We start from the raw sequence: 14,216 nt of genomic DNA, 5'->3' as shown, positions 1-14,216 counted from the left end.
GCAATGGCTTAACATGGGCACATACTCTAACAGCTGAGCTGAGGGTCGCACCAAGGGGCCCCTTTTCTTACATTGCAGGACAAGGCTATTGAAACAGAGAGACAGTTTTGAGATCTGAGATTTTTCTTATATATCTTAGACATTAATCCGAACTTGGAATCTAACAATTTCATTGGTTTTCTTTAAAAAATAATGTAATGCTGATATACAGACCTCCTGTATATACTTTTTTAATTAAATCCCATAGAATCAAAAAGGCCTCAAGACCCCCAAGGAAACATTGGAGGCCCCGAGCAGGGGTTGGGAACCAAACTTCCCAATTTACACCCAAAGCTTTTATGGGTGTAAATTGACTAATATGCCCCTAGTGATAACATTTTTTTATTTTTCTCGCTCAAACACTTCAATAGCAATTATTTCCAAAAACATGAGAAACAGGGTTGAAAGACCTCAATCCTTGCATCGAAGAGAAACTGGACTACTACATTCATGTCAAGTGAGTGTGTTAATAATTTTATTATACACTTTAAAAATATGTACAAAATACTATAAACATTTATCTTGAAATGGTTAAGTAACACTTGAGTCAATCATAAGGTTATTTTTTTGTACACAGAAAGGCAGACACCATACACCGAAGTCAATATCATGTATGTTACATGACACATTCTCATGTGACAAATTAAGATGATGTATTATAAATATGGTACATAGTCACTTTTTCACAGACTCCCTGTTTTCTGTCAGAGAAACAAAGTTATTCACAGCTGTTACTGTGATCCACACTTTGCCTTCTCTGCAGCAAACAACTGTGAGTCAGGCTCAAACATAACACTAATTTTAAAAAAATCCCCCAGTCCCTCCAATAACACATGTGGAGGATAACTCCAGACATTATTTGGCCTGAACAAAATCTCTCATCAGACCTTTTTGATTCTGACTATTGCTTCTGTCTTTATTTCCCCGTACACATTGCCCAGGAGCTGCTCTGTAGTGTGCTCAGAAACTCAACCTCAAAAAGGATCCAGAGTGGGTCGTTTCTGACACACTGACACTCCTTTTGTAATAAGTATATTTAAGTTTTACTTTGCACTTCCTGGGACAGTGATGCGTTTATTCAGGTAGCCATGGACTGCTAAAATTAAAAAGTGCAGAAAAAATAACCAAAATAGTGTCAGAGATATTTCCTAATATTCACAAATATTGAGCAATTGAGTTGTCTTACAACAGAGTTTGACTCTTGGGAGTTCAGTATCTGCTGTTGTCAGAATATTGAGAAAAACAGCATCAGACGCGCCGTTGTCTTGTTTGACGACCCCGAAGGCCGAAAGCTCCCCACAGGTCACAGCAGTGACTGTGTATTGATGGCCGGGGTCACTGCATCCCAAACCACTGTTCCTGATCGGCCCACTGTGCCGCTTCGCTGTCGCTGCCCTCCAGATCGCCGTCCTCTCCGCTGCCCTCCATGTCGTCACCGTCCAGCTCCACCGTTGCGTCTGTCGGACTCTCTTCCTTCTCCATCTTCTGCATGCCTTCTAAGGACTTCTGGTCGTTGGGATCCAGACTTGGAGAAAGTAAAAACACAATAAGTGGCAGTTAGAAAAAAAAAATCCTTATCTTGTTTTAGTTGGTATGCCCGTCAAAATCTCCTCTTACCTTAGTGCTATGCTGTACTGATCCATGGCCTCTTGGTAATCATTAACAGCCACCAGGAAATCTCCCAGCATTCTGTGCAGGACACAATCACTCTGATTGGCCAATGCGTTCCGGAGGAGAGCGATCCCTTCTTCATATTTCTGTTCTCGACCTTCACAAGAAAAAAAAAGGGACACAATCGTTTCAACCTGTACATCAAAAATTCATTTCTTTATGTCATTTAAGGTCCAGTGAGACTTAACGGGATTTAGTGGTGAGGACTGCAGACTGCAACCAGCTGAAACTTCTCCTGGTGATAAATTCTTTAGTGTTTATTGTTTAGGAAGTTCTTACTGGGAGCCATGTTATCCAGAGGTCTCTTACTCTCCAAAACAAACTGATTTAAGTTGGTAAAAACACTGAATAAAGCAGTTTTCACTTTAAAGAAATCAGTGTTTTTCCAACGCTCTTGTTGTGGAGAGGCCAATGGCAGACGCAAAAACGCTAACGACCATATCTAGAACTGATCTGTTTGATTTTTCTGTTCTGGGCTGCTGTGAAAAAACATGGTGGTATGACATGGTGATCTCCATCGACGAGGACCTGCTCCCTATGCAGATATAAACGGCTCATTCAAAGGTAACAAAAGCACGACAATTCTTATTATCAGGCGATTATACACTAAAGAAAACATACTACATACTTATTAAATTATATTCCATTTCTGCCAATATATTCCCCTAAATCCTGCACACTGGACCTTTAATACATTTTCATTTCTGGGAGCTATGTCACTACTCTAGCTTTTGTTTGTACGTACTGAGCAGTTCAGCCTTTTTCACCACAGCCTTGGTGTAGTCGGGTCTCTGGGCGAGTGCTTTGTCCAGCAGAGTTTTGGCTTTCTCCTGAGTCACCGGGTCTTCCAGGCACACCGTGGCAAGAATGGTCAGAGTTTGTGCATTGGCTCCTAGAGTCTTATAGATGTTATTGGCCATCCCCATGGCCTCTCGAATCCCATTGGACGCCAGGTAACAGTCGATCAGACCTGTGAAGGGACACTTCTTTTTAACTAAAGCTCAAGGCGAGCAGAATGGAAATACGCTACATCTGAGAGACAGAGACTTTACAAACGTGCCTTCATAGCAGTCTAGTCTGCAGGGAGCCAGGCGCATGGCCTCCCTGAAATGGATGATGGCCTCTTGGACTCGCCCCATGTTTCTCAGTGCTGCGCCCTTCAGGAGGAGAGCCTGGACACTGTTGCTGTTCAGCTGGATGGCCTTTGCTCCCAGGTAGAGTGCTCTGGAGTAACGCTTGCTATAAAAGCTGTGACAACTGAACGGAAACAAATTCAAAGGATTATAAAACCTATGATAATGACATTTCATGTAGCAGAAAAAAAGTAACCCAAGAGACTCACCCAGAGATCACCCAGGGTTCTGCGTGCTGGTCAGAGATATTAAATAATCGTCCTCCCAGGACTTCAACATCCTCCAAGTGTCCTTCGCGAGCCATCAGGTAGCCATAAACATCCATCCCTGCAAGGGCAAACAACACTTTACCTAAACAGCAAAATCTCCCGTGTTTCCATGTGTCACTCAGGGCGGGTTAGTGTGAAGCTGGTGCAAACGTGCCGAGTCCACAGCACAGATTGTGAGGACAAAACAGGCTGAGCTGTTTAGGACAGATGCTAAGGAAAGACATGAAAGTTAAAGAAAGTGACATGCAGGAGAAGAAAAACTGCAGCACACCTTTGATGAGATACGGGTCCAGCATCTGGGCTTGCTCAAATTTGAGAATGGCGTTCTTGGTGTCACCTGCCCTGAAGTAGACGTCTGCCAGGCTCACCAGGAGGTCCACGTTGTCCCGTAACAGAGACTTCTTCTCAAGAGAGCTGAGACAAAACATATAGTTAAATAAACAAGTCTGTCCATTAAAAGAAACGGTAATATTCAGTCATTTTGTATAAAACATCACTGCTCTGCTCACCAGATAGTGTTGATGGCTCTTTGATTGTCCCCCGCATGTATGAAGGCATAAGCTTTGATCCAAACAGAGAGCCAGTCCAGGTTTGGGATACTCTGGATCACATCCATAGTCATCGACGCCACTTCAGCTCCTTTGACTGATAAAGAGAGAAGTCCTAGAGGAAAAAAAAGCAAAACTTAAGCAGAGCTTTGGTGAGCATGTGTGTGTGTGCATGCATACAACAACAGGTTAAGTGTTGTTTGTTGGATTAAGACATCTCTGTGTGACCATGCATACCGATGATTGCGTCCAGGGCGAGGGGACACTGTCTGAGGACCTCTTTGTAGCTTGTCACTGCAGAACGCTCCTGACCAGCTTTCCTGTACAGGTTAGCTAGCATCATGTTGATCTGAGGCAACAAAGAACAATAACATTCATTTTATCACAAGTCTCTTTAAAAAACTAATGAACTTAAACATTTGCAGACCTAATGCTAAACATTATGTTGTTATTGTTGTGCTTTGGTTTGTGATTATGATACTATTTCAGATCACTGCACATTCACATGTCACTGATCACACACAGTGGAAGCCTTCTAATAGCTTTGCAGCATCTCTGAGTTAACAGACATGAAATATGTAGTGTAAAAGATTTATTACAATAACTATAACAGAATCAGTCTACCTTTGGTGTCCTCTGTCTGGACGGGATCCCATCAAGCACTGCAATGGCGTCTTTATCCAGTTTCAAAATGGTGTAGCACTCAGCAATCTTGTATTTTACCTCAATTTCTGAGGGCAAACTCTGTAAAATCAACATTAAGTGTAATTGTAATTGTTACCGTTACCTTTCATGCCAACTGTCTAAGTCGGTTGTATTTGTCCCTCAAGGCCCACAACATAATATAACATCATCATCGACACAATAAATGAAATACAGATGTGTTATCTTGAACTCTACTGAACAGCCTTATCTGACATACCTGCGCCTGGATGTTAGATGCAGCTCCGCCAGTAGAGGTGCGAACTTTAGATGTTTTGCTGAGCACCTTCTTCTGTTGCAATGCCATACTGTATTTGCAGGCAGCATTACGATATTCCTTATCATGGAAGATGGCATCGGCGTGGTAGACCAACAGCTGGTACTTCTGTGCCGGCGACAACAGCTCTCTTGAATCAAAAAAAGATACAAATCACAAAATAACTAGAATCAGAAAAGACACAACAAATAAAACATGTATTGCATACAGGACAAGGCAATGTGTTGGTTAAATTAGCTAGCAGCACAAAGGTTTCAGTGATCTTGAGTGACAGAGCAGGATAAACAGCAGAAAACTGAGTTATTACAAACTGATGTTCTCAAAATAAAAAACCACACCACCAAACAAATGCTGCTAAAGTGTCTATTGATCCAAGGTAAAGGAGAGTAAAAAAGTAACCCAAGATTTATGAATGCTGAGCAAAAACATCCTGCTCCAGCTGTCATTTCATGCTGGATTACATCAGAACAAGAACACTGTGCTGAAACTTTGCTAGTACATAGCAACTGTTTTTAAAACCACGCTGTATTGTCAAGATAGTAAGGGATTCACAACACGTCAAGATATCTGCTCATAGCAGACACCGTTAACTGTAGTTGGAGACTCTCCATATGACTATTTCTTGGAAAGGAACAAGTACTATAAACAATGAACCCCTCGTTGCCATGATTTCTTGAGACCAATATTTTGCGAATGGTCCTTTGAATCAATAACGACATCCGATTTTCGGCTACAGTCTTTGTATCAGCTAGCTCTTTGCCATCACTGTCTCAGGCTGACAACATAACACGCCGCTGTAGCAAAGCACTCTTCAGGAAATAGACGGACCCTGTTAAGACATTACTTACGGGTTGTTATTACTCATCGTTAGCAACAAACTGCTCAATATCCGAACATTAGAGTGAAGGCCGGCGGAAGCCATATCCCGTACATGATCTATTACATTCATTTTGGATTAAGGGAAGGGCTCGCTTTAGGTTTCCGTCTCAAGTTAAAAGTTTGGGCTTGTAAACAGCTAATGCTAGCTAGCTTCTGTTGTATTAAATATGGCGCCGAACTGCCTTCCTTCCGCATAATGCTGCCTTCAGGTGCTCTTCACCAGCTCGTCGTTTAAAACACTGTGTTAATAAACATGATACTGTGCGTCTTTGAAGAACAAATTCGATTTTAACAGACTTATATTTGTTTTTAGAAATAATAGCTGGAAATCGATGGAGTTTAATTCAATTTCAACTGACGGCTAAATCTTTTTATACGCCACATGGGTTAAGGTGGGTAGCTGTTACACGTTTCCGATAATTATGAACGCATCTTTTGTATTTGCTGCAGAAATATTTTTTTTATTCAGTAAATCTGGCGTGAAGCTACTTCAGAACTCTCACTGTGATTTGGGGAAACACATGTTTGTCTTAACACATTTAAAAAAAACAATCTCTGTACAGTAGATACTTGTAATACAAACATATATGACAAATATTTTTTCAAAGCCTTTTTTGTTTTTCATGTCTGTGTGTATCACTGGAGTGACAGAAATGCATTCATATATCATGGATAATTCAAACATCTAAAATAATAGTCAAGACAAGAATATTTGGTGACATTTATTTTGGCCCTATACTTGAAGTTGCACTATTTTGTCTTAGATTTTACTTTTTAACATGCATGTTTTTCTTATATAATTTTCAATTAACATTGCTAGAGGGAGCCTGAGATCCAATTTTTTTTTTTATTGCCAATGAAAACTGCTTTGTAATGGTTGTGCACATGGTAATAAGGAACTTGAAATTTGAAACAGTTGATCCCATTGCTGAGACTTGCAGCGCAGTATCTTGTAGCTGTTCCAAATGTTACAACCCTCTCTGGGAACTGACCCCCAATGGTCCTGAAATGTCGTGCATTACATATCTTTTATGAATCATGTAACTTTAGTTCATATGAGGTTAGAAACGTCACGAAGAGCATTTCCATGTTAGTGCCTGTTGATTTCTGTAGAAACGTCGCCGTCAACACTCACATATAAACACACATAAGTCAACTGCAGACGCGCATGCGCAGAGCTGAACCCAGCAGCTGAACCTTGTGTCAAAACACAGAGGGAAATCAGCAGCAGGCAGCGCAGGATCTCACCTCGACTCCAGCCTTAGCCCGGTTTTATTGGAAAGTATTTGTTGACACAAAGTCATTTCATTTAAGTCCGCGTACCATGACCGAACAATCAGCATTACTTCTTCGAAAACAACTGGCAGGTAACATGAATTAAATATTCTAAGCAAACAGAGCCGATACAGAGGCTACCTATTTAGCAGCTATCGTTAGCTTTTTTGATAGCGACGCAAAGCTATGTTTACGCCATAGGAGTAAGCTCTGAAAGCTAACCCAGCAACATAATGGACTCCTTTATCGCTGCTGCACAGTGTGTGGCTTTGCTTGGCGAATTTCCGCGAGAAATTAATATATATTTATATATTTTGAAGTGTTTCAGAGCAAATATCATCTGAACCAATACTGAATCGCAACGCTAACCTTGCTAGCGGGCTAGCAAGTTCGACATTAGTTAGCTGACGGAACAAAGGAATAATCAGTCCAGGGATTCATCTGCTCTGATGACTTTAGCTTTGCTAATGATAGCCATATATATCACGAGCCTGTCATAGACACATATGCTACTATATAAGTCGTAAGTTGATTAAAATTACAACCTGGCCACTCAGCTCTTTAAGATAATATCTAACGTTTCTGATGTGAAATCTGGCTCTGACTGTACCGCTGGTTAGTTAGCGGCTTCTAGTGAGGAGACGCATCTCTGCTCAATCCGTCAATGATGAGTTCTTGTGTTGGTTTATTTTGATAATCGCCATTATTTTTAATACTGTCGATGGCAGTGGTGTGTCTTTTCGTATTAATGCCGGGCACATGGACCCCCACACCGATATGCCGCTGATGTACAGCTGCAGTTTACTGACAGTAGCCTTCAGTTCAGCGTCTAAAAGCCTGTCTACCAGCTAGATAAACAAGGGATTATTTTAAATTAATATAACGTTTTTTACAACACCGATCGCAGCAAAATAACAAATGGTCACTTGTAATTATTATATAACGTCCATTGGAAAGAGGCTGTCAATATTAATTTTACTGATGCGCACAAAAATAAAACAAGGCGATAAAACTGTAATGCAGAGGAATAGGAGGAAGCTTTATCACGATATGATCAGGATCAATCTCCCAGACCATGTACTGGAGGTTGACAGATTATCGGCCTGGCTGATTACTGATATTTGGCATTTTGCCAGTAATCTGTACTGGCATTTTATTTAAATATTTGGCGATAAAATTTATTAATTAAAAAGCGCAAGGAAACTGTCAGCATGGGAGGAACTTTTACTTTGCAAAACCCAAGGGAGCTGATTTTATCTATTCATTTTTTATTTAAATTTCCAATTGAATTTATTTAAAATAGTTGCTGCGAATGAGCGGTATATGATGTTGAAAGTTTCAGTTCTTATTAAACATTTGCTAAAGGCATTTAAACAAAGTTTTGTGTTTGTCTAAATTCTAAATATTGTCAGAAAGAATTTCATTGTAAATGCATATAGGTTCCAAATATTGGTTATCGGTCTCATTAACTTCTTATAATTTGTATTGGCCCTGAAAAACAAATATCAGTTGACCCCTACCATGTACATTTGATTAAGAAGTTGATATTATTTCAGAGTTTTCCCAGTTGTGCAACACAGCCACCCTGACCTACTTTGATACAGCTGGACCCACTGTGATCATGTACTGTACAGCCAGGATGTACTGAAAGGATTCAAGTATTTCCATGATTCTAAACAACAGCATCCATCCACCACTGAATCCAATGATTTTTAAAAACAAATGAGCCAGGCCAACAGCCCCTTCTATGACTGATTATGGTTTCACTGTGTGGGGTTGTGAATCACTGGCTTTACAGTGGTTGACTCAAATCAGTTCTTCAAGTTGGTGATTCACTTCAGCAGTGATTATTATTTTTGGAAACCACGATTTTATTCAGGAAACATTAGCCCTACTGTATTGAATTAACTGTTGATAATGTGACACCACAACTTGATCTTACATCTTACTTGGCTTTCTTAAATGGAGAGGCACAAAAATGACTGTTTCTATTACCTAACCAAATATTCTGACATGATGCTAAACATTGGAAACCAAATATCTCCTGATGAAACAAAAGTTAAGAGGAATGGTTATACCTTGGCCAGAAAATTAAAACAGGGGTTCAGGAGGTTTAAATCAGGATAATTCACACCTTGCTTTTTGAAAGTAATGGTGTTAATTAAAGGGGCTGATACAGTACTTACCACGTATTCATTCTGGTCAGGAGCTGTGAACCTGTATTGTACCATTAATTTATGGTGAATGCAAACTCAACATTTCCTGCAGCTGCTTTGTGGTAGAATTTGTATCAACATCAGTCGACAAAATGAGAAAAACAAAATGCTGCTCTCCTTAGGTTTACCTTTATATTCCATCATACATGGTTCATCAATGTCAGAGACTTCAGCGCAAATTCATTTTGGCTGTGCCGCGTTATCATTATCCTCTAAAAGTGTTTACTGAGCACCATTTCTCACAGCAGCTGTGTTATTTCCTCCACGTTGTTGCTGTTGAGGCCTAATATAAAATCACATCCTAATTCTTTGGGTTTAATTTTTAATCTTACCATAGTTGTTTTTATGGCCACATTAGTGAAATCTAAGGCATTTTTTTCTTTCGCTTTGCCATGCAAAGACTTTTTTGTTTTTGGTTCCAAAGCATTGCTCTGACATTCACCGAATCCTGCATTCATTTTAAAGGTCCAGTGTGTAGGATTTAGGTGTATTCGTTGGCAAAATTAATGTTTAACATTCATGACTATGTTTTGATAAATGCAAAATCACCTGAAACCAAGAGTAGTCATGTTTTTGTTACCTTAAAATCAGCCTTCAAAATCTACATATAGAGTGGGTTCTCTTACCACAGTGCTGTTACGGTGGCCCAGAATGAACAAATCAAAATAAGCTCTAAATAGGGCCATTTGCACTTTCAGTCAGCCATAGTTCTACAAGACATCTGACATACGGGGGGAAATTTCAGTCATGCAACCTAGGCACTAGATGTCACTAAATACTATGTACTAGTCCTTAAATATATTTTAAAACCTACTATAAACTGGCTTAGATTGATTATCAAATTATACCAATTGACGTATTATGACCTATATCACTTTCATAACTGTCCACATGTTTCTGTCTTTTGCAAGAGTCTTGTCAGTGCAACAACAAGCAACTCTAAACGTTGAGTGCTCCAAAATCTACCCTGTAATCTTTATCTGACTGCTTGCTCACACATGCAGACCTGTAACTTTTATGAAACTGCTATAGTTGTTTTTTTAAGTGTATTGAAAAATACCTCTTTTTTTTCAGAGCTCAACAAGAACCCCGTGGAGGGCTTTTCAGCTGGTCTGATAGATGATGATGACATATATAAATGGGAAGTTGTGATCATTGGTCCACAAGATACCCTTTTGTAAGTTAAGAATTTGAAGGTCATGTCTTTGGTTGAGAATTGTATAAATGTACAATTTAAATTAACACATTTTTCCTTGCACTGTTCTTTGTGTTGCAGTGAAGGAGGGTTTTTCAAAGCATACCTAACCTTTCCCTATGATTATCCACTACGGCCTCCAAAGATGAAGTTCATCACTGAAATATGGCACCCAAATGGTAAACCTATCATCTTGAATGTTTACTTTGGGTACTTCCAATTAGTGATGTCAGTTTTGGTTAATTTTGCTTTCAATAGCCCGATATCCATTAATCGGTAACTAATTTTTAAGGAAAAAACAAACAAACAAAAGGTAATATTACATCAAATACAAGATGCGCTTTTCTTTTAGTCCATTCACTCAATCAGCTTTTCACTGCTTTATCACAGCGCAATCCATTTAGAGGGGGTGTGATTTTAATGTTTTGCCCTTGATTTTATTTTCTGCTGGCTTTGCTGACAGATTGGCATTAATTTGTATTAACATGCTGAAGCATCGGGGTTCGGCTTCCCTAATATGGCTTAATGTTGCTTTGATACAGTGATAGATGTATCAAGAAACACTTGGCCACTTTCATTTGATTTTTAGTTATTATTTTAATATTAATACTGTTTTTTTTCTATGATTTGTTCTGGTGACTTACTTTTTTTGTTAGTTGGTCTAGTTTCTACTAGACCAACTAACTGTGTGCTTTTAGTGCTTTTAAGATTTGAGAGTCTAGACAACAAGCCCTATCAGGTGTCCTTTGTTTGAACTAGTGTTTTTGAGAGAAAAAAAACTGTATTAAGTGTGATATAATGTGGATGCTATAAGATATTAGATAAATATCTATTTTTTACAAGTAAAACATTAAATAAAAACTTAAAAGAAAAAAAAAAACGTAGAAGCATAGATCCCACTGCCCGCTCTTCGGTCTCCACTGGTGAGCTGGCTGGCTGCTGGCCAATGGCGCAGCTAGCTAGTGCTCGTTCTGCTGTTAGTGCTAGTAACACCATTCAAACCATAGTGGGGGGACGGTGCTTTTTTGACAGTGGTAGCTGTGCTAACAGAGCTATGAGTGACAATGTAGCAAACAATACAAAAAGGGGTTTTGCTGCTCAATATTAGCCTGTTTACGTAATGTTGCGTTTTGGGGGGAGACCAGAAGGTCGGTCGGCTCAATGTTTTTGCAGCAATACCACCACAGTTCAGGACGGCATTACTAGCAGTAATCACTGAATGAGCAGCGACACTGGCTAGCTCCCACCCAAACTGATTGGTGTACACTACAGAGTGGCGGTGGATAGCTAATCAGTGAAGCATGAATACCGTATTAGCTTTGTTGTAATACAGCATAGTGCAAGCGCTGCTGCTAAAATGAAGAGTATCAAAATTAACCTGCAGACAGACATGCGCAACCAGTCAAAAATTTTCTCAGCAGTTAACTGGTTACCTATTGACATCGCATCTTCAAATCTTCATTGCCATCTCTTGGTCTGGACAATTAAATTACATTTTTGCAGCCTTTTCTTATTAGTTTTTTCTGTGATTAAGCAGAGGAGTAACATTAAATTCACGTTCCCATTCTCCACAGTTGCAAAGAACGGGGACGTTTGCATCTCAATTCTGCACGAGCCAGGAGAGGATAAGTTTGGTTATGAAAAGCCTGAGGAGCGTTGGCTTCCCATCCACACGGTAGAGACAATCATGATTAGCGTTATCTCCATGCTGGCAGACCCCAACAGCGACTCACCAGCTAATGTGGATGCGGCGGTGAGTTACACTACTTATCCTGTTCTCCTGACACCAGAAATCCTCTTTTCATTCTTGTTCTCATGGCAGATCAAGTATAATTACGGATGTGTCATTGAAAGAGTCTAATGTTGCTCCCACAGAAAGAGTGGAGGGAGGACCCTAACGGTGAATTCAAGAGGAAGGTGGCTCGCTGTGTAAGAAAAAGTCAAGAGATGGCTTTTGATTAGGAGTCAATTGTAAATTCCAGGGTAAGTAAATTCAGTTCTTTCAGCAAAGTAATAGTCACTTGTGAAACATTGCTTCTGGAAGTCATAATAATTATGATATTCACCTTTTTTTTTCCAGTTAAAGGAAATGCCTTCAGAGGGAAAATTTCAGCAAAAGGCTTTTGCACCCCTTGTTTTGCCAGTCAAAGGAATTGGTTGGCTCCAACCACGTTTCTGTGAACGGTTGTCATTTTCCGCAAGATGAGCCAATTTGAGAACCCTACCAGCGAAATTAACCTGTTTCCTACCTGGAATTGTATATTTAATTTTATTTATTTTGAAAAATTAATGATGTAAGATATGTCACTACTGTAAATTAACTTGCTTTTTTATCTGCTGCTGAACAGTTTCTACTTTATACCAGGTTTCTTATGCAATTTAGTGGTCAAGATTGTGTAAAAACAAAACGAAAACCCGTCACCATTAGGTCATCACTCGTCCTCCCCACTGAATACTTAAACCACCAGATTAATGTCGGCCCCAACCAATCTTTGTCAATAGATGTGATTATTTTCAACACTGTCATGGAATATCACTGTTGCCTTTTGTTGGCTTCACCTCCTCACAGTCTGCGTGTGGTTTAGAGGGACAGGTTGAGAACTTGAAGAGGGTTATTTTTTTCATACAGTCTTTGATTTGCTGAGAAACGGCCTCCTGTTAGCATGTTCTTGTTATGCTAGTGCATGTCTTCCAAATATAAAGCTAGGTCTCTCAAACCTGCATGATCCCCTCAAACAGCTCCGTTATGTATTGTCGCTAGCTGTCGATGTAAATGGAATGGCAAACTCAGTGATTTGAGAGCTCTAGCTTCATAATGTATAGACTTCCACAAGCGTAGCTAATGCTAACAGGAGGTTCGTGCCAACTTCTCAGGATCGAAGGGTTTCGATTAGCAATCAGAACGGTAAACCTCTAATATTCCTGAGCCTTTCCTTTAACATGTGCTCAATGGAGACATCTATTAATTATCACTTAGTCTTTTCACAACGTTGTTATAACTCATGGACAACCAAATACAGTCTGTGAAAATAGCCTAAGCTGTGATTAGTCCATGTGTACTGGTTAACTGGCGCCTGAGCTTACCTCACTTTAAAAGGTTTGGCAAATTTGACTCATTATGGTTGTTTGAATTTTTAATTTATTAACATGGAGAATTTAAGGGCTCCATAGTAGAATTAGGCTAGTCTTTCTTACTTTGTTGTGGCACATTTGGCTTTTGATCAAGGTGTGGCTAAAGAAAGATGTGTAAATCACATTCACTCGGGGGGATTTGTGGTAGATTGTTGAACTCTGATTGGTGCATACTTAGGTAATGTTATCACCTTTATGTAATCACTGAGTTTGGGTTCTTGATAGAGACTTGAAGTTAACTCGCCACTTAGTAGAGTCTAAATAAGTGTTCTGATGGGACGTGAACACAATAGCGCGTCTGGCTTTTATTTTGAAGGAATATACACAGTTGTTGTTTGGGTGGAGTCTGGAAACCATTTGCTTCGGTTCACCTTCATAGATGGCGTAGCTGACCGTTAAAGCCATGATGACATCTACTCTAAATTATGTTATACATGATTGATCTGTGACTGACATTGAAAAACCATCTTTTGGCGCATGCAATCAGGTTGGAAGGAGTTGGGTATGTTTAAATAATTGTTAGTGCATTCTGGGTGAATGTGATGTGTACAGTTAGTAGTTTTCTGTAGACTTTATGATCACATAACTGCTGTCGACATTACCTTTTTAAGTCAGAATTTTCTAACCTACCATGACCTCCTCTGACCGGTGTTCACTGTATTTGCACAGATTCAGTGCGTTTGAAATGTCATTAAGCAATACGCTCTGAAAATGGTGTGTCCAGGTAATCCACCCTAACGCCATTATTTGTTTTTGGGTTCTTTTTTTTCCATTTTGTGTCAATGCAATGTATATTGGACATGATGCTCAATAAAGTGTGTAAACAGAGCGGCCTGTTAGTTTTGTTGGCGTTTTACATTTTAGATGAGAACACACTTTG

General features: G+C 39.6%; 2 protein-coding genes across 2 annotated transcripts; one reads left to right on the top strand and one right to left on the bottom strand.

Moving 5' to 3' along the window:
- Positions 1 to 492: 492 nt before the first annotated feature.
- On the bottom strand, positions 493 to 5,679 carry anapc7 (anaphase promoting complex subunit 7). The gene is made up of 11 exons (XM_042488054.1): positions 5,488 to 5,679; positions 4,583 to 4,769; positions 4,285 to 4,404; positions 3,898 to 4,009; positions 3,622 to 3,775; positions 3,384 to 3,526; positions 3,053 to 3,170; positions 2,771 to 2,967; positions 2,456 to 2,680; positions 1,657 to 1,807; positions 493 to 1,564 (listed from the first exon to the last, which is right to left on the bottom strand). The coding sequence occupies exons 1-11, from the start codon at positions 5,586 to 5,588 to the stop codon at positions 1,375 to 1,377; spliced, it is 1,698 nt and encodes a 565-aa protein (XP_042343988.1). The 5' UTR covers positions 5,589 to 5,679; the 3' UTR covers positions 493 to 1,374.
- Positions 5,680 to 6,697: 1,018 nt separating this feature from the next.
- On the top strand, positions 6,698 to 14,164 carry LOC121944412 (ubiquitin-conjugating enzyme E2 G1-like). The gene is made up of 6 exons (XM_042488194.1): positions 6,698 to 6,885; positions 10,084 to 10,186; positions 10,286 to 10,383; positions 11,779 to 11,957; positions 12,080 to 12,187; positions 12,285 to 14,164. The coding sequence occupies exons 1-5, from the start codon at positions 6,843 to 6,845 to the stop codon at positions 12,164 to 12,166; spliced, it is 510 nt and encodes a 169-aa protein (XP_042344128.1). The 5' UTR covers positions 6,698 to 6,842; the 3' UTR covers positions 12,167 to 12,187; positions 12,285 to 14,164.
- Positions 14,165 to 14,216: the final 52 nt, after the last annotated feature.

This window comes from Plectropomus leopardus, chromosome 6, assembly GCF_008729295.1.
Source record: "Plectropomus leopardus isolate mb chromosome 6, YSFRI_Pleo_2.0, whole genome shotgun sequence".
In the NCBI taxonomy this organism is placed as follows: domain Eukaryota; kingdom Metazoa; phylum Chordata; class Actinopteri; order Perciformes; family Serranidae; genus Plectropomus; species Plectropomus leopardus.
Note: the sequence above shows the minus strand (reverse complement) of the source record. Positions and strands in the feature narration are given on the sequence as shown.